This window comes from Electrophorus electricus, chromosome 7 (genome assembly GCF_013358815.1).
Source record: "Electrophorus electricus isolate fEleEle1 chromosome 7, fEleEle1.pri, whole genome shotgun sequence".
Classification (NCBI taxonomy): domain Eukaryota; kingdom Metazoa; phylum Chordata; class Actinopteri; order Gymnotiformes; family Gymnotidae; genus Electrophorus; species Electrophorus electricus.
Window position 1 is genome coordinate 5641093 of NC_049541.1, and position 25258 is coordinate 5666350.

General features: G+C 43.2%; 3 protein-coding genes across 6 annotated transcripts in view; 1 reads left to right on the forward strand and 2 right to left on the reverse strand.

Moving 5' to 3' along the window:
• Positions 1-885: 885 nt before the first annotated feature.
• c1ql3b (complement component 1, q subcomponent-like 3b) lies at positions 886-7035 on the forward strand. The gene is made up of 4 exons (XM_027032622.2): positions 886-973; positions 1666-1760; positions 5273-6113; positions 6287-7035. The coding sequence occupies exons 3-4, from the start codon at positions 5538-5540 to the stop codon at positions 6464-6466; spliced, it is 756 nt and encodes a 251-aa protein (XP_026888423.1). The 5' UTR covers positions 886-973; positions 1666-1760; positions 5273-5537; the 3' UTR covers positions 6467-7035.
• A 106-nt stretch (positions 7036-7141) lies between these two features.
• Positions 7142-10903, reverse strand: pter (phosphotriesterase related). 3 transcript variants are annotated; one of them, XM_027032620.2, is made up of 5 exons: positions 10836-10903; positions 9874-10307; positions 9242-9507; positions 8898-9038; positions 7142-8644 (listed from the first exon to the last, which is right to left on the reverse strand). In XM_027032620.2, exons 1-5 carry the CDS (start codon positions 10879-10881, stop codon positions 8434-8436), a joined length of 1098 nt encoding a protein of 365 aa, XP_026888421.2. In that variant the 5' UTR covers positions 10882-10903; the 3' UTR covers positions 7142-8433. The 3 variants fall into 3 exon arrangements, with proteins under 3 accessions (XP_026888421.2, XP_026888422.2, XP_026888419.2); XM_027032621.2 differs by having other exon boundaries at positions 10845-10886; XM_027032618.2 differs by having other exon boundaries at positions 9874-10884.
• A 3723-nt stretch (positions 10904-14626) lies between these two features.
• Positions 14627-25258, reverse strand: part of mmp16b (matrix metallopeptidase 16b (membrane-inserted)) — a 20191-nt gene continuing 9559 nt past the window's right edge. Inside the window, exons 3-10 of one of the 2 annotated variants that reach the window (XM_027032609.2) lie at positions 25011-25133; positions 21785-22089; positions 19679-19840; positions 19175-19392; positions 18013-18151; positions 17477-17627; positions 17047-17162; positions 14627-16454 (exon numbers count right to left, since the gene is read on the reverse strand). In XM_027032609.2, the coding sequence (XP_026888410.1) occupies positions 16090-16454; positions 17047-17162; positions 17477-17627; positions 18013-18151; positions 19175-19392; positions 19679-19840; positions 21785-22089; positions 25011-25133 (1579 nt within the window). In that variant the 3' untranslated portion in view covers positions 14627-16089. Of the gene's footprint in view, positions 16455-17046; positions 17163-17476; positions 17628-18012; positions 18152-19174; positions 19393-19678; positions 19841-21769; positions 22090-25010; positions 25134-25258 lie in introns of both variants that reach the window. The other variant, XM_027032608.2, reaches the window with a different exon arrangement.

Genomic DNA, 25258 nt, shown 5'->3' on the forward strand with positions numbered 1-25258 from the left:
GTTCCATTGTTCTCTGCGTCTCTTGCCTTGAACTTGGCCCTTCGCTCTTCGGTACCTGGTTTGATGTTTGACGTCCCTCCTCACAAAACGTACACCGCAATCTGGAAACGGGGCGCGCCAGCCACGGCGTGCTGCCGACGGCCTTGCGCTTGATTAGACTAGATACTAAACGCATCCGCCTGTGCTCAAAATAGAGCACTTGGCCAGATAGGCACCGACCCTCAGATGCTATACATCGTCAGATGGTACAAATAACGCGGGAGAACAATGCGACAGTTACGCAACATGTTAAAAGGTGTCCTAAAATTTTTTGAAGTGACCTTGGTTTAGGGCAACTTTATATGAACTATGATTTCACAAAACAATTGCTCGCCGACACATCCTGAACTACGACTCTCATGAGCTGGCATGAGGGAGTTCTGGATTCTGTAAGCAATGACAGCAAGTAATTAGAGCATCAGAAAACGTTTCAAGAGGTTTTAGGCAAAACTGGCCTTTGCATTTAGAGACGCGAACTGGAAAAAAAAAAAAGTCTCTCTCTGTGCAGCAAACCAAAAAACAGATTCAACCTGGCCGGCACCTTTGAGAAGTGCCACTTTGTTTTGTTAGTTTGCCATCAGTCAAGTCAGCGATCATGCGGCACATGCATGCATCACGCATGTTTTCCCATCTTGCTGTTGGCCCATGCTGTCTCTGAGGCCCCCCGGCACTCTGCCTGGATTACTAATGCCTCCCCTCTGCCACGGACTGGTACATCGGCAGAAGGGGAGAGACATGGTATGGGCTCGTGCCAGTCCTGAGGAGTTCACACCCAGCAGGGATTTTGTGATCATGCGCACCTATTACATAAGGCTCCGGTGGGCAGGGAGATGACCCGAGCCCTGCGGCACTGGTCAGCAACACCTTGGCCACGCAATGTCTGCAACTCTGGGGTAGAGGACTTTCCAGGGGGATGATCGGGCGTCGATTCCAGGTCAGTGTTTATTTCACAGGTGTGGAAAAATGCACCCATGGTGAAAATTGCGGGAGATCCTTGACCAACGCCCTAAAGCCTGAGGACACCTGTTTATTGATACACTCAGTGACAGACGTCTAAACTCATGTATATGGCGTCTGTTGAAGGGGCAGGGGGTGAAAACCTCCCCAAATGGCGCACAGGTGTTATCACAACCTGAGTCTTTGTGTAGGCTATTTTTATAACATGTATACAGGGCATTTTAAAAGCTGCTTTTAAAACAGAACCTGTAATGATAACTGTAGGCATGTGATTCTCATTTCTAGTGATTAGCTATCCTTTCACACTTTTTTCAACATAAAAATGCAGAGCTCAACTGTATTGGCATGAGAAGCAAAATCCAGGATTATGAGCTTGCGTGTCTTCGTGCATACAGGGACAGGTCGTGGACTTATGAGAGCCCAACCCCCCACATCCCACCCCTAACAACATACATGAACAACAGACATTCCTGCATACACACATTCACAATCAACAATCAACCACAATTAAAGTGTTTGTTTTACAGTAGCGGTACTTTAAAGAAAACATCTGAGACCCAGAGCTAAACAACCTTTCTTCCCTGATTCCTACATTGTGCACAGACTGCCCAATATTAAAGCCCTTCCTGTATGGCAATTAATATTCTACATTTCCCTCGATTCCTTCAGGTTGCTGTCCGTTCCCACAGGCTCCATTGATTTGGTCCATCTTGGAAATGAAGTTTGAAGGGATGACAAAAAGCCAGAAAGGTAGCACCCTTCAGGTAATAAATCTTATATTCGATGTTTTCGAATAGTGACTACTCTCCTGTTGTCTTAGAAATGCACCTTGTAATTAATCGATCCCAGAGCACATCCATTAAATTACGCGAGTGGATCAAATGTCCAAGTTTGTTAACCGAAAGTTAAGGGGCACAGTCTACGTGAAACGGCTGGCACGTGAAATTTCGGTCATTCTCATCCAAATATATTCTGGCGCACCTGGGGAAGAGGCGCACGCGAGTGTTTTGCTCCGGCAGCCGTGAGCGGGCACGCGTTTTGCGCGGTTACATAAACGCTGAAACTCATACCTCGGCGGGAGTGAGTGGCGGCCCAGTAGGACGACATGCTTTGAGGGGGTGACGGCGTGGTCACACCTACTCTTCCTCCGGTCTTATCTGTGCTCGAGCGAAGCGCGAGGAACTGTGCTAAGGCTTCAGCGGGAATCTGCTCATCAGAAAGCAGCGGGTGAGCGGGAGGTGACGAACCATAGCCAACGTCTCCCATTGAAGAAAGGGGCGGAAAAAAACCCCGCCAAACACGATCCACACTATCTAATGACAGATTGAATTCTTGCTTGGTGCCATGTTTGGAGAGACTTAAAACTGATATCCAAATTGATAGCCATAACATAGCTCAGCTATTTCTAAATTCTTGGGGCGTTGACAGAAGATGCACTTTTTGGGTCTGGGAAAGACCACATAGGTTTTGTTATTGGGGTTTGAGAGCAAAATTCAGTCTCATTCCCCCATGTTTGTAAAACGCGCTGTTTGTCTGTCAGCTTTTGGCAGCTCTTTACAAAGTGTATATTCTGTTTACGGACTTTGTCATGAATATTTCATGAGTGAGCCCTTAAAACTGACAAATCGACTGCAGATTGATGGTGCAGTGTCTGAGCACATTAACATAATTGAAAAAAAAACCCATAGATTGATGTTTGACCAGTCTTTGCTAAGAGTTTGCTTGCATGTTTTATTCAAGTCCATAAATTGCATGCTATTTTCAAACAAGCAACTGAAAGGTCTGCTGTGCTGTCCTACCCATATGTCAGATGAACAAGCAGCTGCACACTTTAATGACCAGAAATGAAGAACAACATCATGAACTAAACCATTTGCTTATGTGGAGGGGTTCAGCATGTTCTGAGGAGAACACTAATCGCACATCGTTGCAGCTGCTGCACTGCTACTGGAGGCTGCTTATAGAGTATTTCAAAAGTATTCTTGATTGCCAGATAATCCCAAACTATGCAGTCAAGAAATGGCTAGAATAGCAAACTGCAGCCCATTGGCTAAAAAAAGGTCCAGTGAGCAATATCTGTGGGAATTTTGTTTGGGTTAAAAGCTAAATGCCGACAAAATGGAGTTTTCACAGCCTTCATTTATTTCATAAAACAGTTGGCATTATTGTTACATTGAACCCACTTTGCAAACACATTCTGGCCCAGATCTGGCATGATTCCAGCGGTTTCTCCAGCTCCCACATCTGGCCAACAATCTAATTGCTCGCCGGCCCTGAAGTTTCCCACATGCATGAAGCAAGACGTAAACCAGGAGTCAGCCAACAACAATCCATGGCTGAATCAAAACTTGCAACTGCACCTGCCGTCATTTCTCCACATCTGTCCCGGTTAAACAGCTGACAGTGCCATAAATCAGCCAGACAACAACCCGAAGAGGGCAAGATGAAAGCAGGGTAAACGCATCAAGTAACAATTATTCTGAGGACCAAACATAAACAAGTGCTAGTTCAAAGTGCAATGACAAAATACCACTCATAATGATGAACAGTGTTAAAGGTGTTAACATTCGATTATGTGGGGAAAGCTTGCTCTTAGAGACTAGGAAGACAAATATTTTTGAATATACACCTTATTAGCAACACCTTATATCTACAATCACTGAACAAAATCACTACAATCACTTTATTAGCTGAACCTATCTTATATAAATGCTTAAGTGTAAAATTAAACACTCTGTCTGTTAGCAAACACAATTCATCAGCCAGCCTCTTCATCACGGGTCAGTGTTTTTGTTATTTGTTTGTTTGTTTTTTTGCATAGGTCCAGCGCTGACTGGATACGATTTGAGTGGTGGTCTATTCTCAACATTGCATTAACAAGGATATGGTAGTGGTGTAGTAGAGTTGAGCTGGTTTGTCATCAGGGTCGGTGTGGGGATTTTACATCTCTCAGTGTGACCGCTGGAATAGGAGCGATCCACCACAAAAAAACATCCAGCCGCCGGCGGTCAGTGGCTGACCTTTGAAAGTTTACAGGCGGCAAACATAAACTGTGCAACAGGTGGGCTGGCACGCACTCGAAAGGGCTCTAAAGTGAAGGAGCTTTCAGAGATCTGTCTGGAGTGCGGCTGTGCATCTGAAGATGCCATGTGACTCACAGTCGCCGCTGACCATCCAATTGCACTGAGTAAGAGACGGCGTGTGCCAGCTGGATGGAAAGAGACAGGCAACAAGTGATCACTGACTCAGAGCAGTCGTGCCCGCGCCCGTGGGCGTGGGTTTAAACGGGTGAGCGTTCATGTTACTCTTATGCAATATTTTGCAACAACTTTCCTCACAGAGGATTTGCGTGTACACTGCACTGCATTTGGCTGGTATCATTATAAAAAAAAAAAAAGCAGGGACAAAGGAATAAAAGCTTTACTAATGCTGTAGCACAAATTTTAAAAGCCTGTCACACAATTAACAAAGCTTGCAGTTCTTAAATCACATTATCAGGCTCTGTTCAAAACTGCTGCTGTCAAGGCAAAACTTTTACCTGAGAGAGTCATATTAGATGGTACCTAAATATTTACCCCAAAGTTTCTCATTTTCATAAGAATGAACACACTGTGTAGCTTTTGGCCAACAGGTTCAAATCAAGCAAAAATATATATTAATTTGGCATTATTATTATCAATAGCTACTAATGTGCACATCTGGGTCACTTGGTCCTTGGGGAATGTCTGTGCTTTTGCAAAGCAGTGGCTTATGTTTGTTTCTTTCTCTCTCTGTGGTTTAGGGATGCTTGGACAAATGCTAGCTTTGTCTGGATGTAAAGTATGCCCAGGGGATCAATTTGAATTTCCCATGGGTTTGACCTCTAACTTTATGGGACTATAAAAAAAAAGCGGTTTGAAGCTGCAGAGTCCATCATGCATTGGCTTTAATATATATACAGTAGTAACTGACTACTACTTATTATGACGTTAAAAAAAAAAAGGCATCTTACAATGGTAAAATGCAAGAACAGTGCAAAACATAATTCATAGGCAACAAATATTAAATAAAATGTAAAATGCAATTTGGTTTGTGGTGGAACTATAGAATCCTTAATATGGGAAGTCACTCAGTTTGATAACTTGTGAAGTATTACTTGTCATTCAAACTCATTCTCACTCTCCCCTACCTTCTCTCTCTCCTCCCCTGTTCAGGTAGGTGTGATAACAGGGATGTAGTCCTTTTCGCGCTCTTCTGTTCAGCGCTCATCTATAACTCTCATTTGTCCTCTTTCTAGCCTCAAGGAACTCGCCGTTCGGACAGCACCAACGACCACACAGCACCAACTGTATAGGTTGAGAGCGGGATGAACTATATCAGTTAGTTGTGGTTGTTAACTAAATACATTTACTGGGAGTGAAAAAAAAAAAAGAACGATTCTCGATCGAGGCATCACACTTTATAGCAAGATTGCGGGCAAAACGAGGCACGAGGAGCGCCCAGTGCTGACACGGCTTGGCGTCAGGACGCGCGTGATTGCGACCGGCGTGCTCGGTGTTGTCATGGTGCTCGTGTTGGTGATTTTGATCCCGGTCTTGGTTAACGCGGCCGGAATGGACGCGCGCTACGAGATGCTCGGCGCCTGTCGGATGGTTTGTGATCCCTACGGGACCAAGTCTCCGGTTTCCGCAACAGGAGATGCCCGCGACAACCGACTGGTTCAGTCCCCAACAACCTTCATTCGTGGTCCAAAGGGGGAACCCGGACGCACAGGACGCATTGGACCACGAGGTCTGCCGGGTCCCCCCGGACCCCCAGGCCCGCCAGGGAAGGTAGGAGAACCCGGACCACCCGGTTTGCCTGGACCGCCAGGAACGAGTGGAGTAACTGGTGTCATAAGTGCAGCAACGTACAACACGGTCCCCAAAATCGCATTCTACGCCGGGCTCAAAAAGCAACACGAGGGGTACGAGGTGCTGAAATTCGATGACGTGGTTACCAACCTGGGCAACCATTACGACCCATCGACAGGTAAATTTACTTGCTCCATCCCGGGAATCTATTTCTTCGTATACCACGTGCTGATGCGAGGAGGAGACGGGACCAGCATGTGGGCTGATCTGTGCAAAAATAACCAGGTATGTCTGTTAGTGCGACGATCACGGAGTGTTTTACTTTATAGTCAGCCAAAATACAATTTTTTATTTGTCAAAATCATTTGTTTAGAATAGCATATAAGTGAATCTAAAAATATCAGCAAAGATTGTAATGTTTGAAACATTCTAAGGCTGTTTACATTTGTTTTTCCAAGGTGCGGGCAAGCGCAATTGCGCAGGACGCAGATCAGAACTACGACTATGCCAGTAACAGCGTTGTATTACACTTGGAGCCTGGCGACGAAATCTACATCAAGTTAGACGGGGGCAAGGCACATGGCGGAAACAACAACAAATACAGCACGTTCTCGGGTTTCATGATTTACGCCGACTAACGCGTGCCGGCACCTTTGGCTCACGCGAATGTTTGGCGTGCATACGCTCCCGGCTTCTCACGCGTTAGCGTGGCGACCTGTAAAAGAACAACAGACCTATACCGCTCGCTAGAAACCATACGTTACCATCTGTAAAGATGGAGAAGATGGTTATGATATCTTAAAACAAAAACTCTGTGAAATCCCCCACACCGTTTCATGAACATTAACTTGTCGCTGAAGGCGACAATGAGAAAACAGGATCATCTGAAGTCGGAAACAACGCGCTTACGCATGTGACTAATTCACAAATTAGATTTTAGACAAATCACTGTGATGTATAAGAAAGAAAGGTAAAAGAATAATCTGCCATTCGGTGTTGTTGTTGACTAGTTTTGAGTCTGTTGTGTGTTCCAACAACCATGTCTTAAACTCGGATCTAGGGTAGACACTTATTAAGGGTTACAGCAGTTATCAGATGTGTCATTTGGTTACCGTGCTGCAGTTATGGTATGTTTGGTTTGTTTTAAACTTTACTCTAAAATATATCAAGCAGACAAAATAAACGCATCTTCCAATAACAAATCAAACTAAGTTTGATATGATTTTATTGATCTGCGCAGGTTTGTCATGAGAAAACAAACAATACGACATCTCACATTATGTCATTCATATTGGAATGATTTTCGACGTCCTTGAAAGATCATATAAACATTAAACACCTTTAATGCATTCTAAAATAAAGAACGTTCCCTGCTGGTATTGTAAGGCAATCTTGGGGTCAGTGAAAGGTTAAGTGATGGACTGCAATTATGACACTAGTTAACAGAGAGATTTGAAACAGGCTTAAATTCATTGCCACAATTCAATAGTTTGATGCAGAAAGCACTAATACTTCATAGTAATAATACATAGTAATAATAATGATAATAATACATTCACTTTTCCATTTATATGGTTGTCGTGACAACCCATCAACTCAAGCAACTCTCACCCTAAAAAGGTGTCATTCAGAATATAGCACACTCTTATCTTGGCTCAGGACTGAGATATCCAACAAGAGCCCAGGGCAAGTCACTTGTGAACTAGTGCTCTCTGATTTTGCACTGTGGAAGCAACAACAATAAAAAAAAAATAGAATAAAAAGGAATCTGTGTCTTCTCCTAATGCCCTTGGAATAAAGACTCGTCGATATTGGCTGTGCACATTGGATGTGGACACCTCAAACAAATGACTTCACAAGGCATTAGTGGTGAACATTCAATTGTTAGAAAATGCATGTGTTCCCTTTAACTTGACTGACAAGGTAAGCTACTCACTTGCCTGACGTGCACCATTTATTTTCCTGCAGTTTGCACGTGTAGCCATTGCTTTGAAATTAAGTGCTGTTGGACTGCATTTTAATTAGGCTTTTATCCTTGTAGGAAAGAATCACATGTATAGTTCATTAAAGTCTAAATGTGTTTTTGACGTTAAGATCCCTATTATTTTAAGTCCCATTGAGGAAGGATGCTTATCGGAAGGTGTTGATGTAAAAGTGGATGTCTCATCAATCTTTGTGCCTATTTGAAAATCATTAACTTCTTTGTTCAATCATAATCTTGCTCAACTGAAATGAGGCCATTAGTTTAATATGTTCCTAATTAATCAAGCCTTTCTGCCATTGGTATAACACAGAACATTACGCAACAACAAACTGAACCCTACTTGAAGTCTTTAAAAAAAGAAATTAGATAACATGTGTTGTAATCAAGGTGAAATCTCTACTTTGGACATGCACGATTTTATAAACACACACCGAATGATCATGTGATTGCTTCATCTGCTACGGATGAGTCACCACCCATAGATTTCTGTTCAGTTTATCTCCCCTAAGATGTTAACTGCATCAAAGTGGAAGGCTAGCATCAAAAGGTAAAAAAACAATTTCAGATCATCACAGCGTCCTTGGTTTCGCGTATTTACAATCCATTCAGTGTTAGTTGTATCTATTTAAAGGTTAACCAGTTCTTGGGGTTGTCTATCAGTATTTTGTCTACCTGGTTTTGGCTGATGCCCCTGGAAAGCATTTTTGGCACAATGTTTCTCAGGATGTGGGAGTATCCATGGCCACCATATTTGGTCAGGCGATTCTTGGTGTGGATGTCATGAGAGATGAGCATTCTGTCCTCATAGCCCTCTTTAATTAGGAACGCCAAGCTATAAGAGTCACACCTAACACTTAAACCAATGTAACCATAAACATACCTGAGGCACAAGACAATATACTAATAACCAATAAGCATGTTGATAAATGTCTACCATGAAAATAAGTTTCACTTTAGGTAGACCTTCCCATAGTTGGTTATTTGAACTATTTCCTGCTATTCTGAACATGCCATATCTACTTCATTGAAGTAAACTGAATGACAAGGATGCATATGATACAGTCTGTGTCCTTTCTGGTACTTACGTTTGAACCCTCTGGCTGTCACTGGGCATGTCGACCACAAGGTTAAAGGCATAGTTCAGCACCTCTGTGCCAAAGAGGTCATACTCAAGGTAACTTCCCAATTTTGCAAACTCCAGCAGTTCTCCACGGTCTAATATTGTTCTGAAAAGACCAAATGTGTGAACCATAAACACATCAGCATCAATAGGACTGGGAAAAAAATCTTGTTGAAGAGAATTCTTTACCTATAAACAATGCAACATTGTAGAGCTCCTATGAATTCTGGACCATACATTCTGAAAATACCATACTGGTTGTAGATAGTTTCCCAACCTTCCCAAAGCCATTCCAGAAAAGCGCCTCACCTGTCCAGATGAGACATAACGGTTTTGGAAATATCTCCTCCAGCCTCCTGGAGGACTCGAACCACCTCTCCGGGAGCGGCAGGGTTCCGCCCGGGGTGGATGATGACGGGACATCCCAGCTGAGTCTGAGCGTGGGCAGCAGCACGCAGGACCTTCTTCTCACTCTCAGTTATTGGCCAGCTCGTGCCAATCTCTCCAATCACGCCACAGCGAATATCTGTGCCGTCCGCCCCATGTAGCACTTCATTTATGATGATATCGGTAAGCTTTTGTTGGGGGGGGGGGAATGAACAGCATTAAATCATGTAAAACCTGACTGACGACAGAGGAGTAAAAAAGATTACAGACCAGACAACATAGCTTCCGGCTCTTTTGTAGCATGTGAGTACATACTGCATGGTAAAGGGGGAAAAAAGTGTCCCTTTATGACCCTGAGGAGCATTCACAGTAACAGCGGGCCAGTGGTACCTCAGTGGTTAAGGTACTTTACTTGTAATTGGAAGGTTGCTGGTTCAAGCCCCACTGTTGGGTCCTGAACCCTCAATTGCTCAAGTTGTACTCAGTCATAATTGTAAGTTGCTTTGGATAAAAGCATCAGCTTAATGCTGTAAATGTAACAGGTGCACACACACCTCTTCCACCATCATCTTCTTGGTTTCATCAGAGTGAGTGACATCCACGTAGTACCCGGCCCCTGCCACGATGTGCACCCCTGTGTCCTTTGCCAGCTGCTGTAACACAGGCAGGTCCCGAGATATGCCGGTGGTGGTGTTTTCCACAATGGTGCCCCCTCCTGCCTTCCGGTAGCGGAGCAGCTCGTCCCTTACTGCATTCGTCTCCTGGCACAGCAGCAGGTTCTCATGGTGACTGTACGGGTTCTGTTGGAGCCAGTGAAGGTTCTTCAGCTCAATGGGAGCCAAGGCAGCAGCCTCCTCGCCCGTGGCTGGCGGGCAGTAGCAGCACTCAAATGTCAAGGTCAGGTGCTCGTGGGTCATGGTTCGGCCCAGCTGCTCTGGTTCGACTGGGCCCAGCACCGTTAAAACCTTGCCGGTCAGAGATAACATGGCTGAAAAGTAAACAAATGGAGGCGGCCTCTCCGTGATCTTTGAACTGACTGAGTCACCTTGCACATTCCGGTTATTGTTGCAATAGAGGATTCTAGTTCGGTGGATAAAGACCGGAAATAAATTAATTAAATACATGACTTTCCTACTTATAATGCAACTACTAACACCAGAACACAAACGAATTCCTTAATAAAATAATAAAAGATATAAACAGAAGCTAGTAGCCTAAATCCTCACGGGCTAAATACAGGCATTAACTGCAATAACTTTTTTTAGCTACCACTCAAAAGAGCTAGCTAACGATGAATCTAGGCTGAAATGAAATGAATGGAAATATGTTTGTAGTGCTAAAACTCTGTGCAGCAACCTACAATAAATGGCAGCACGCATTTAATTAACTTATAGATGTTTAACTTATCTCAAACAACCCGTAAGATACATCGAAAATCAGATTTTTAATTTTTTTTTTGTAGAAATCACCAAATGGAAAAGCATATCGTGAGACAACACTACAACGAACACTGAACCTGCAATACTTGCGGAAAACTTGGTTTCGCCTTCGCTTTCTGTCATAAATGCAAAACCTACTCCTGCAGCCAGCGTTCAAGAAGTTGCGAGAACTAAAAGTATCGCGAGATGTCCGTTTCTTTCACGACCATATGAGGGCAGGATAGATCTGTTGTCCACTGCTTATGACTACAGCTCTAGCTCGTTCAAAAGTTACAACAGTCATTCTGTCTATCGTAATGGATTGCAAATGGATTACAACTAATATGAGCATACTAAAACTAATAACTATCCAAATGAATTAATCCATTAATTGATTAATTAGTTGATGACCTATTGTCAGTATGATAATTATGGAATAGAATTAGAGGCCTTTCTCTGTCATTGTGATGTGATGAGAAGTGACAGGTCTCTGGGAGTCATCTGACCAGCAACGCGATTCACTCTCTGTAGAAAATTAGCAGGGGGCAGAACAAGAATGAATCTATTCATTGTCGATGTCCTGCAAATTGTGTGAGACGACTTCAATTCTCTCCTTATTGGACACAAAATAAGCCTGAACCCCCTATCAGTTTAGTGCTGATAAAAGGGTCCATCCACTAGACCCTTCACCTTTCAGCTTTTTCACAGTATATCAAAGTGGAGGAACCTTTAATTTGGTTTTATGCATTTTCTTTCCATTTCAATCTAATGGTGATCAGATTAACTTCAGTCTTGTGGTAAAATTCACTTTTAATTATCGTCTCTGCAGACGCTCCTTTTTATTCTCAGTCTGGTCATGAACTCTTTGCAGAAAACATGCCCTTGAGGTGTAGTTTAGCCTCATATTTCTTTGGGCCTGTGGTATCAAAAGTAACTAAAAGCTGCGAGCTTTAATTAGGTCACAATAGCAGGAAAGGAGTATCATGTACTTTTTCCAGCAGATGTTTGTTAGAGATGAGTGGGACGTCGGGATATGCTTCACCAGGGCCAGACGTAACATTAGTAGCTCACAGGGCGTGAGTGTATTTTAGATATTTGCCTTGCTGTATTGACAGATGCCATCAGCTGTGGGAATACCTTTTTGTTTTGTTGCTATTTTCAATAACAAAACCCTACTCTGTGATCTCTGCAGTTGTGATGAATTTTGCTATCTTGCTTGAACAAGGATTTGACTTTCATGGTGGATCAAGGGTATGTGCAGATGCTCGGAGCAATTGATTACCCAGAATTTGCACGGCACTGAGGCCTCAGGTGCAGATAAGCTTAGGACAAACTCTCCACTTCGGCTGCGTGAACTCAGAGGCATTCGGATCTGTTTACAGAAGTTGAAGATGTCATGAGTGTGACTGAGAAGATGGCTGGGGTGTGACTATATCGTAGCACATGGTTAGTTGCGTGAAGAGTGTGTTTGTGTGTGTTTGTGTGTGTGTACATGCGCGCACGTGCGTGTGTGTGCGAGCGATAGATACCTTTGCCAGGGAATGAGATCATGCCTGAAGTGCCTGAAACAGATGCACTCATGCCTGCATCAAAGGCTGACGATGCTGCCGCAGGCACATGTCCGAGAACAGAAACGGGAAAAGAAAGATGGAACGCCATGACATAATGTTAGACAAGGCTCTCAAATCTGGCCCTTGGAAACAACTCTGGTCCGAAGTGCATTTTTCCAGTCGCAACACAAACAGTTTGTGAGAATGATTTACCATTGTGTGAGCACAACTCATTCAGGTGGTTTAGGGTGGATTAAAAAATGACTACCAAGCCCTTGAGTACCATGTGTTCAATATGAATGTTAAAGGATACATGTTTATAAGAGGAGAGTTTAACCATTTGAACGTTGAATGGTGTTATGAACAACCATGACATTACCTTGACTTTCAGTCATGTGTCTAGTTATACAATAACTCGTGTTGTAATTCGCCACCCTGACGGTTTTGTATAATAGGGAAGGAAGAATTCTGAGATAGACTTATGAGGAAAAACACCTCATCCACCACTGAGATCTGTCAGCAGGACACCAGACTAATTTATGAAGAGTCCCCCGTGCTCCGTATGGGCCCTCGGCTGAGAGGGGGAGGGGTGGAAGACGCTCTTCTGCAGATTGTTTTCAACTCTCAGAAGCACAAAGCACCCGCTGTGTCAATGACAAACACCACTATGTACGACTTTAGCTATGCCTTCTGTAGCGTACGCCTAATTTTACTTTCATATGGACAGGCACAAAATAGGAGAGTAAAGATGTTCTCTGCAGGGAATAGGAAAAGATTTGTCATTGGCGTCGCTGGTTGGGACGCAGCAATAACGGCTCCACTACAGCATACCTTCTGTTTTATGCTTTAAAGTTTCGGATGTTTGAGAACGACGTTGTTTGTCTTAGATTTTTCTAAGGAACTGCTGTCCTCTGCTGGTAGGAAACGTGTAAGTGCATCTGAGGTCCAATTTAAAGGAGAGGACATGTAGCCAATGAAGAACAAAGAATAAAAGCCTGATGGCCATACAAAACCAAGCCAAAATAATGGTTTAATTGTTTGTTTGTTTGTTTTTTGGTTTGTCATTTTGTTTGTTTTTACTGTGCAGTAACATTAATCTTTTGCTAATTCGGTACGGGGTGTGAACGTAATCATATTTGAGTAGACCAGACTGTTTGTTATGAGTCTTCTCACACTTACTGCTGCAGTGACAGACATGGTGTTAACATTATTGTTCGGATAAATTACACGGGAAAAGGATATTTTAGGAGACCTCGAAAAATCTGCTTTACTGCATTGCCAAGTTGTTTCACCAGTCAATAAATGTATTTATTTATTGTTTGTCATTCATCCACTATTCGTCAAAACCTTCAAAATGTAATTATATTCATCTGCATTTATTTAGAATTAAATCTTAATAAATTACATAGAAGACATTAGATCTCATCCTTAATTGAGAGGAATATATATATATATATATATATATATATATATATATATATATATATATGAATAATATTTGCAGTTATAAATAGACACTGTTCAGTTCTGCTTCTGGGACTCGTTGGCACACCAAATTACCCCTTGTAATACTGCACACCAGTTGCGTGCATCTGCTTGGACTTAGTAATGCAACAAGCACTAGTCGTATTAGAATAAGATGACGAAGCTGCTGGTTACCTCCTGGTCCCGTGTGTTGGTATTAGTAGCCACACAGGCTACCTTTTATGTTTGAATCTGTAGTTTATCAAACCTTGTTATGGCTTTGCCCTGTAGGGCTATCACTGCACTGTGCCCTGCACAATTTGAGATATGAACATGAAACCTGGTATAAAGTTACTGATTTTTTTCAGTTTTTGTATTTTACTGTTGAATTTGAGATTTGATGAACAATCCAATTTCGTGTAGCTACCTTTGAAGCAACAAATGGATGAGGCATAGCGCATAATTTGCACAAAGTTGTTCTACTGAACAGAATGACATACACCGATCTGAGCGATATTTGTTACTTTAGCATTTATGTATATAAATAATCTGCCCTTCACATTCACATTCAAGATACTACATGATATATATATATATATACAGCATGTTCATATACACATCTGGCGTCCAAGGCAGAGATGGGCAAGTACGTCGAAAACTGCCATATCGGTAATTACGTTCGTATTCGTGATCGTGAGACCTGCGGAAGATGTTATTTGAATAGTGTGGCGACAGACGGTCACCTGCTAGAGATTTTAACAGCCGCGCATCCCTTACCAGTCCGCGATGGGTTCGGAGAACAAAAGATCCCTTGGTTTAAAAAGCAAGGGGGTGGGTTTGGGCTTTTTTTTTTGGGGGGGGGGGGGGGGGCAACAGCGAATGGCTGAAAGATAGAAAAACAAGGCGTGCGACAGTGTCGGATTACTTGCGGTAAGAGATCGGTGAGTTCTGCAGAATGGAAATTGCATTTCATAGTCCAAATTACTGGGAAAAAAACGTACTAGTAAATGCACTCTTCACCTGGTCTACATATTTGAAAGAGCTATACCGAACACCACAAATTGCTTGTTGTTTTACTATTTCCTTTGACTAATTTTTACAGTTTCCCCCTTAAACCAGTTAAATATTGTCGCCTATAAAAAAAACCACAATAAATGATTATCAGTGTTCTAAGCCTTACACTGCCGTTTGACTTTTTTTTTTTTTTTTTTTTACAGTTTTAGCGGCACGTACAAATCAGAATGGAACATAACTTCAGTGGGTGTATTCTAACTGCATACACTCCTTTAGTTCAGTGCAGTATCTGATCAAATGTGGTGCATGTTGCACTATTCTAATTTTAATGGGTCCAATCTGGCTACATGGCTACATTACTGACAGTCTGTTCTACATGATATTACAGAATATTATGTGAATTACTCGGCATGACAACAACTTTTAGAATTTTCCTTAGGGAACAGTTCAATTCAAAATTCAACCTGGAAGCACTTTCTCACTATCCCGCATTTGCAGTCATTATGCTTAGGTTAGTGGTTTCAAAGCCTTTCAAATACAGGCTTGGAGATCATGGATAGCAGGCATCCCTGACTCAGTCTTTATACATGTATACAGCTGCATTCACACAGGCACACGTATACTGTTGCAATACCATAGATGTGTGGTTAAGGCATTCAACAGAATATTGCAGGTAGAGTCTACATCCCTTTGTTGGAGATTGCCACAGCAGTTATTTCTGGTTGATTTCCATGAATGTTTTTGTAGCATAAAAACCTGAAAATGATCGCAAAGTCAGTTCACGCTAAAATGGATACCAGTGGGGCAAGTTGATTAGAATGCTAAAAACGAGCAGAGCAAGTCTCTTTGGACACTTTGGTTCGTGTGGCAGGTTTTTTTTTTTTTTTTTAACATAATCCAGTATTCTGAAAGGTCCACGCTTTATGTGGTAATGATATAAGAAGCCAGGGGAGACTTAATTTTAGTCTGAAAGCATCCGTCCGACGATGAACTGTTGAAAGTTACTCTGAGATCTGACAAAGACAGAGAAGTCCTGAAGTCTCAAAACGGCTTCGAATAGCTGGCGCCGGAGGCCTGACATCACACACACAACAACACAGCACCTCCTTGGACGAAAACCAGGAGGACGTGGGCGCGGCATCTTCCCCCAGCTCCCTTCTCTGCACCCGAAGGTGAGAGACTTGTTCAACACCTCCCCTCAGGAGAAAGGCAACGGTATGCTCCTCTTAGCTAAGGAGGCTTCAGATGTGACAAGGAGTCCTGTGACAAGTCAGACATGACAAGAAAATGTTGGGGTGGAGAGGGAGGGTGGACCTCCTCCTTTTCAGACCCATTCCTGCATGGAGCGCTTGCAGTAGAGTATGTGCCTTTGGGTGTCCTTCCTCTTGACACGGAAGACGGTGTGCAGCAGGACCATCATGCACAGGGCCAGCACACAGGGGATGGCGATGGCCACTGCCTTCTCGGCGCCGCCTGTGCCCTCCAGCTTGCGGACGATGTCCACATCGTCCTGCTCGTAGTTGGGGGGCTCTTCCTCTTGAGGAGGGTTCCAGTCCCAGTCCGGGTCTGACGGGAGGCCGTCGCAGCCCATGAAATCCCGCAGGATGGACCTGGGGTAGCCGGCCTCCACGTGCAGCCTGCGGTTATTGAACTTCCAGTACTCTTTCCCCTTGTAGAAATACGTAAAGCCTATAGTGGTCATCAGAGGGAAAAGACGTACTATTAAATATTATATACAGGAGTACACACGATTAAAAATGATAATGTTCTCACATCAGCAGGTTGCAGTGTTTAAGGTTATAGATACATTTTTAATAAACATCATAGAGCTGTCCCATACCAGTGATTAGCCAATGTTATTTCTGAGTGTTCTTGTAATAATCAATTATTCAAGTAGAGGGCTAAGCGTGGGATGTCAAATCCTGTTCTTGCAGAACTGCCCCCTCAGAAATGGGTAGTTCCATCTCCAATATAACACACCTGGTATCAATGTTCTGATGATAACGTTATGCTTATTAAATTTGACATGTTCTTATATTTGACATGAAATCAAGTAATGTAGAACTCCATTGAGTGTAGATTTTACCTAGGAACAGCACTGAACTTATTTGCAATAAAAGGTACAGTGCTGACATTGGCCAACTGCTGAATGTACTGCATTTTGACAACCAAGGCCAATGTGACCATGTGGGAACAGTCCCATAGAGAGTTCACTACTACACAAATAAGAACACTACTTCCAATGCTCAGCTAAAATTAAATGGGGTGGAAAAGGGCCCACCATTAGCTTTGTCCACAAAAGCACCCTGGGGGGAATCTGGAATGCCTTTCCAAATAGTGATGGGTTTGGGGTAACCAGGGTCCATGCTCCTAATGTCCTCATTGTACCTCCAGTACCTAAGCCAAAGGAGGAAGAAGGCCATAATTGGATACCATCACTTACATGTGAGATAACATATGAAATAATAAAAGTTCTGGTCTTAAAATGAAAATTGCTTCCATGAATAAGTTTATGAAAAACAGTTGCCTGGATCAACTGAGTTATCCGATCTCAATCTGAAACTTAAACTAGTGAATGTAACATATACAGTTTAAGTATAGGGAGCTCAGATTAACTCAACCCAACTAGCTACCGTGTGCCTATTTAAGTAAACTGAACTAAGCAGGCTCGTGTAAATGGTGGATTGGAGTTCTCTGGCAGTTTCATTGACCTGTCCCCTTTGAAGAAGTAGGTTTTGGCTACGTCCTCCCACCAAACGGCTGTCTCAATGTTTTGAGTGGGCATGCCGCTACCGAACAGAGAGATGTCCTGGGGGTACGTGGGCTGCAGGGTGGTGTCCTTGAACACCCAGAACCGGTGGCCTTTGTAGAGGGTAAGAAAGAAGTCCGCCTCAATGATCACAGGGAAGAGTGAAAGACCGAGAGACACCATGTAGGAGGTCACTCCGTTTCGAATGCCACAGACGCAGCAATTATGTAAGAACTAGAAGACGACTAAAGTGTGAGCTTGAATCGATATGGATGTCAGACAGGCTGTGCACGGTAAAATCTTATTCAGCTTTTAGCACTAATGATAAATGCAGAAATCTTAAAAGCTCTTATCCATGAGCCATCCTCTTAAGACAGGTTATGCATTACTGTGATGTTAAAATAGCTAAATGCTTCATTAACAGGGAAACATGTGATTATTTTAATGTAACAAATGATATCTTTGACGTGGACCAAAATTGTCAGGGTGAAGTCTTACCTTTGAAGAAGACAAACTTGCCTTCACTGTTCTCGTAGACTGCATCAATCTTGGGGGGCAGACCCTTCCAAAAGTTGCTGATTTGCATGGGGTAGCCAGGCATCACTGAGTTATCTCGCACCCTCCAGAACCACTGGTCCTGACGGGAGAGGGCCCATTAAAGCATAGACTAGTATATCAACACAAACACTGTAACATAAGACACTGTTTATATTTTATATATATACATTAAATTACACCATTACCTATGGCTGTTTTAAGCCTATTACTGTCTTAAACAGACGGTCTTAAATCATTATATAAACATCTCATGTTTTAATATGCAAAATTTTCAGATAAAAAAATCCTAGCCAAGTCTTGGTCTACAGATCACTGTAGGTTTTAAAAAGAGTCTATTTATTTTAATAGCTTACCAACCATCTTGCAATGATTTAGAGCTCTTATGCTTCTAAAAAACAAACCTATTATCAGATACAATAAAAAAAACCCAACTTTGCTCTTGGTCAGTGTAAACTGTGTAAATCATTTTTAAAAGTAAGGCATGTGACGGCTGGCAGGCAGTTCCCAAAGATCAATGCCATCCCAGGGCTGCTGGGTGCTCTCCGAGGTGCTGAAACATGGTCTCAGACTGATTCTGGCCCTGTTAAAATGAAGGCAGTGCCCTTTAGGTTCACCACTGTAGCCGGCGGCCGCTATAAGGGGTGCTTGATGCCGCTCGTTGCCCTGAACCTCTCGCAACAACGATTCCACTCCAGGACAGGAAAGGTGAGTGAAGGACAGGCTTCACTCTAATAAGCCCCTCCCACTCTGCTTCTTTCTCCCTCCATTGTGTCAAAATAATTCCTTCAACCTAGTTTTCTCTGACAGCTGTCAGTCGATCCAGCTACAGTACTCCCGGCCATGAAAGAACTGCCAACATTAATCTCTCTCTCGCTATCTCTCTCTCTCTCTCAAACACACACACACACACACACACACACACACACACACACACACACACACACACACACACACACACACACACACACGCACTTTTTCTGATGTTGGTCTTTTGCACTCTCTCTACAAAAACCTTTAATAAATTCCGTCCCTCTAAGGCCAAGATGTCTTTTCTGTTTGCATGCGTGGTTTCTGCCCTCGCTGTCCAAGCGAAGAGTTCTACCTTGAAGACAAACAGCTCTTGTCTGAGGATGGCCAGCGTGTTGAAGCCCCCGTCACAGATGTTAGGCTTGGAGTTGGGGTGGGTGGGCTTGGACCGGTGCGGTGGGCGATGAGGGCGGCTCTGGCGATCATGCTTCCGGGGATCAGATGGTGGGTGCAGGCGTGGAGGCGGGACTGTTGTAAGCAGTCTGGTGGGCTGAGGGTTCTTGTCTGGAGGACCTGGGATCAACAAAAATCACTTTTCATGTCCTTCATTTTGGGGAATATTGCTTGTGACCTTCTATGCCCTTCTGTGTACGTTTGAAAACAGTCCACAGTACCTGACATGAAACTACTGATCATAATTTCATTTATAAAATCAAATTTGAATTTGAAGATTGATTTATAAGGATCCCAATATTTTTACTGTGTACATTAAGGAAAGAGAGAACAGAAAGTGCTCGTATTCTTCAGGACAGAGTTGGAATAAGATGCTGGATTTTAGAATACAATTATTCAGTCATACCGTAGATTTTTTGGATGCCCTGTAGGTCATCGTGAGGCAGCTTGAAGCTCTCTGTGTCCATATACTGGTAGAAGGGGGCCATTATAGCAGTGGGGTCATTGGAATGTTCTAGTCCCAGGGCATGACCTAGTTCGTGTACTGCCACTAAGAACAGGTCATTCCCTATGATAACACACACACACACACACATACACACACACACACACACACACACACACACACACACTTGTATCAAACTAGTTCATGGCTATGACTACAGAAGCACAAAGATAAATCGACACACGAATTCCCATAAGGGATTTTTTTTTTTGCAGTTTTCTGTACAACCAAAACAACATCTGGCCTTTGTATTTATTTCCAAAGCAACTTACAATTATGACTGAATACCACTTGAGTAAATGGGGGCTAAAGGGATAGCTCAAAGGCCCAACAGCAGCAATGTGGCATTGGTGGGACTCGAAGCAGCAACCTTCCAGTGTGCAGGCCACCACTGTCAGTATGTGCGCTTGCCCCTTATATATGCACATGTGCTCCACATGGCCAGTGGTGAAAGGCTAAAGGCAAAGAGGGCTTTGCTAGTGAGTGTTTGTGTATAGATGTGTGTCAGTGCATCAAATTGTATTCTCAGGAGTTGGAATGTTCAATATTTATGTCGTTACCCGGGGGGTACATGTTATGCTATGAAAAGTGACATGAGAATGCGCTGAAAACAAAATACACAAATGCATGCACACACACACACACACACACACACACACACACACACACACACACACACACACACACACACACACACACACACACACACACACACACACACACACACACACACACACACACACACACACACCAAGCCAGTGTAGGCGTGCATGAAGAGACTCATTGAGTTAGTAGTGTGCACTCAGGTTTGCCTCTGAGGGAATTGTGAAACACCACAGTGAACTGCTAACAGTAACTTAAATGCATAATGACAACTGAATTAGATAACTGACTAAATTAAAGGGTAAAAAGATTTTTTGGCTGCACAATTTTAGCAAAATCTCTAACTGTGATTAATGGGGTGGTATAAATGTGATTATTAAATGCAGGGATGAGTACAGTTCAGTACTGGATGAACTCCCATGTATTTGATTGTGTGTTGGATTGTATGCAACAGGCATATGTCTCAAAGACTTTATTTAACACTGCCTGTTCTTTGCAATTTTAGAGATCAAAATCATATTTTTTAAAAAAGGTCCTCATAGTTTGGGGTACAAGAAGGGCATACTGAGGAGATTCTCTTCTCATATTTTAGCTTTTATACTAAGGTAGCTCTAAATGAGCTACTATACTGCTAGATTGATTGTGCTGTTCCATATCCTTAGAGTCTTTTGAAGTTTGAGTGGATGCTTCTTAATCTCCAGCTCTGTTTTAAATTGCTATACTAATCATATCCCACAATGGAAAACAGAGCATTTATCTATACACTGACAATTCTCCAGCGTGGAAGACATTACAGGCACAGCATGTGTGCTGGTATGTGCATGTGGTAGTGGTTTTGTGTGTGTGCATGTGTGTGCACGTGTGGGGGGGGTCGTTTGTGTTGGAAGGGGGAGTCACTCTTGTCGAAGACATTTATAGTGTGCATCCATTAGGCAAGGGGTAATCAGATCCCACACTCTGCTGTGAGACGTACTCCGAGGACCTTAGCTTTGATAACCTCAGTCCTCTGGGGCAGAAAGAGCTTTTAAGACGTTCTCCTCCCCTGTGCACGTAATGGATACTGGCAACTACATTCGCATCGTAATGCTGTCTGTCGGGATGATAGCGCTCAGATCCACTTGCTGTCTGGTTTTGCTACGCTCTTTAGCACTACACCCTACACAGATAAATACTACCTGTGTCTCCCATAATGCCATTTCTGTGAATGCAGGATAGACTTGGCATATACAGTAACACAAATAAATGACTTTACTCAGGTTATGTAAAAATATATTGCTGGCTTTGGTTTTGACATATTATTGTGGACCAAATGCATAGAAATAATCAAAAAATCACTTAATGTCTTTTAGCCACAATGAAAAACAAACAAACAAACAAACAAAACCTAACCTGCCGTTCTCTCACCATCATGGTTAGGGTTGCCCAGCGTCCAGGGTTCATCTGAGTCAAAGTGTGTGTCGCCCCCTATCCCGGGCCCAGGGAAGTAGGCGTGGGCCAGGAAACCTCCCTCTCCATCAAAGGGGGAGCTGTCACCATGGAAACCAGAGGCGAAGATGATGGTGATGTCCACGTCGCGCTTGCCGCTCTCAAGCGCGCTGTAGGGAACGGCCTCGAAGTTCAGCGGCGTGACGCCCTGCCAGACGTCAAAGGCCCTCCTGATAGCCTCGTGTGTCTCACGTGCGCCCACCTTAGGTGTCACGTTCTTTATGCTGAGAAACAAAAAGAAAAAAAATTCTTAAAGCAGGATTATTTTTCCCGACTCACTGTATGTCCCAGTATTTCAGTAAAGTAATTTTAACACAAGACCTCTGTAACATTTATGACTGATTCACGTGGGATAAGAAATCTTACTTTAAATTACAAAGTAAATTACAGGAGGGAGTGGCTACCCATATCTTCAATGCAGAATGTTGATATTTACATTACACCACATATAGTCACAATAATCTGGGTTTGCGTATTAATAGGCTACATACTAGTAGACCGAGTAGAATGTACGTAAAGCCAGAAAAAGCATCACTCCTCTGAGAAGGCCTTGGGCACATAAATGCCAAAGTATACAAAGCCAGTCTTTTTCCATTCGTGAGGAAAAGAGCAAAAACTCATTTTCCACAGAATATGACAGAATATGTACTGACTTGGCGATTCGCATGGGATTAAAATAACCTGGTGTTATTTCTACAGGACATTTTATAGCAGGTAAAATCTTTACTGACGCAGGAGCACACAATCCGTTAAGGTGACTTAGAATGGCGCATTCGGACCAGGCAAAATCACAAAGGGACACAGGTCATAATTGCATTACCCTACCTCCCATGTAAAACCAATACCATCCAAATAGGGCATTAGTCACTTCTTAATTCACTACAGACTTCTTAGTACAGAAGGATTTGGGACAGAGTCTCTCAAATCCAGGTTATGCCTACACTGCGCGAGTTCTTTATGCCTTTCTTTTAGTCAGAAAACGTCCACTGAGGAGGGATTCTCATTTCCATGCACACTCTGGAGGGATAGCGGGTACACAATGGCAACCCTGAAAATTTACAATAAAGCGCGTTGCTCTAAGACACAACAATATTTACATTTACTTTTAAATGTAATCATTTGGCGAATGCTCTTATGCCAGCTGACTTACAGGAATCTGCAAGCAGTAGAAAAAGGAATAACACCGTGAATACAAAAAGAATTGGAAGGAACATGTATCCAATCTTACCGTATCTGGATCGAGAGCAAGTTAGGGCAGATTGTATCGTTTACATGTGTGAAGAGTGGACAGGTAGCGGCAGGTGTGTCACAGGCTACAGCCTACAGTTAATGGAACATTGCTCTGCACTTGGGACTGCAACCACACTTGTCTGCAGCGTGGAACTCTACCCTACTGAAACACCGGCGCCCCTTTCTCTAGAATTCGGCTAAGCGCACCTCCGTTAAACCGGAACTGGAGCTAGATACTTTTGCTCATAACACGGCAAAGCCACACGCCTCATGTCCTTCGAGCTTTTGTACTCAAAGTTGATAAGATCTTAAGTTGCACCATTAGCAGCACATGAGATAAGAACCAGACAAATAACTCGTGTCTTAATTACGTCCACGTGGAAAGGCTGCGTTTGGAAAGATCCATAACAGTCTTGCTGCACAGTACGTCCCTCAGACAGACCGTGACCAGAGATACTGTGACACCATACCACTGCTTTAAAATGGGGCATTGACCCTTTTTTAAATTTTACTATTCCACCCACCCAAGACGTTTCCTCTTTCCAAGTCTTCATCTGAATCACCATAAAAATAACCACACAACTGGAGTCAGAAGAGGCCAAGACAGCAACCTCTATAAACACCAGACCCGAGCTCGTAACAGCCCATTAAGAAGATGGACTGCCTGCGCATAAAATGAGAAATCCACTCAGAAGTGGGGAAGGAGCCCCGGCTTCTCTGAAGTGGCCCTTCTTCTGCTGTCTTGCTGAACTTTGCACATTGAGGTCTTTATCTCTCACTGACAGACAGAAGGAAACAGAGAAATCTTTCTTGGCTCCACCATTCACTTCTCTCGCTTTTCAGAGACCTGTCGGCCGGTTGTTCCTGCCAGGACTCAGCCTCATTTACATTCTATTTGCATATGTGCCCCATCAATTAACAAAAAAAACAGAAAGAGATGGATAAATCATTTCTGTTATCACCTGCTATAACCGGCCGATTCTGAAATGAGGTGCAGACGCCTTCTGTTTCCTCCGTGGCTGGCAGAATGTAATCTCCAGGAAATGGAAGAAGGTTCTTTGAAGGTTATTTTATGTTTGTATCTTAACTACAATGTGAAGTCCAGGAGAGAGGATTTAAGATTTTTGAAGACATGTGATCTAACAGCCTGCCTCAGCTTCTCTGCCATGATTCTGTAGCAGACCTTGAGCCCGGAGTTAACAACTGAGGCCCCATCTTTTTGCGTGTGCAGGAAAGCTGAAACATAATGATATCTTCAGGAATGTTGGTCATTTTAATACCAATTGCACCATGCATTTCCAATGAGCTTGCTCAACCTTTTGAGAGTTTTTTTTAAACCCATTTATTTAACTGGATCCTACAGTGCAGTGAGTCATACCTAGTTTGACTCTTTCCTGATGTCTCTCAGGAAGTGTTAAGCGAGATATCAAAATCAGGTCCCTCGAACCCTATGCTATCTATAGCATTTTCAGAGCACTGTGAAATATCCAAATCTATTTATATAACACATCATTGTACTTAGTACACCTGTATAAGAGGTAGGACACTAATTCACAATTTATTCGCCACACCCTTTTAGCCATATTACACTTCATCCAACCCCTTGGCACAGAGCATGTATGCAGGAGCATGTGCTTATGAACTGGTGCATTTTTGACATGCCTTCATATCCTTGTGCAGGTCATCGTGGTTGTCTGATGAAGTCAGGGCCCCTAAACTGATCCCAGATCAGAACCTGAGGTCATTAGGTCCATCCATGTTGCTGGGGATTAGTCTACACAAGCCGATATGGGTCAGCTGCCTCCAACAGGGAAAAGCAATGGACAGAGCAGCCACAACTCCCAACTCCCCACTCGATCCCGTCTCCCTGAACCCAAACCAGACACGCCACAGTTTCGCGGAGAGCTACTCCCACCTGTATGTGATGTGCGTGCGCTGCCACTTCTGGCCGGTGAGCGCATAGCGCCGTTTTCGGGCCCGCAGCCCGGTCCCACTCTGCATCTGGTCCGGAACTCCACATCTGGGTTTCTTCATCCAGCTGTAAGGGGCAAATTAAACACCGTAAAAAAGGCAGCGGAAATGTCACGCTCATGGTGTCAGTAGCAGTTAATGACAGTAAAGATCTTTTCTGACATCTGGGCTTGGGGCGAAAAGGAAGAGCAA

Excerpts from the sequence above, each read along its gene's own strand:
- c1ql3b (XM_027032622.2), top strand. The coding sequence starts at position 5,538 with ATGGTGCTCGTGTTGGTGATTTTGATCCCGGTCTTGGTTAACGCGGCC. Across the intron at positions 6,114-6,286 it reads ATCTGTGCAAAAATAACCAG|GTGCGGGCAAGCGCAATTGC; the intron begins GTATGTCTGTTA and ends TGTTTTTCCAAG.
- pter (XM_027032618.2), bottom strand. The coding sequence starts at position 10,443 with ATGTATTTAATTAATTTATTTCCGGTCTTTATCCACCGAACTAGAATC. Across the intron at positions 9,508-9,873 it reads AGAAGATGATGGTGGAAGAG|CTTACCGATATCATCATAAA; the intron begins GTGTGTGTGCAC and ends CCCCAACAAAAG. Across the intron at positions 9,039-9,241 it reads GTTATGTCTCATCTGGACAG|AACAATATTAGACCGTGGAG; the intron begins GTGAGGCGCTTT and ends TGGTCTTTTCAG.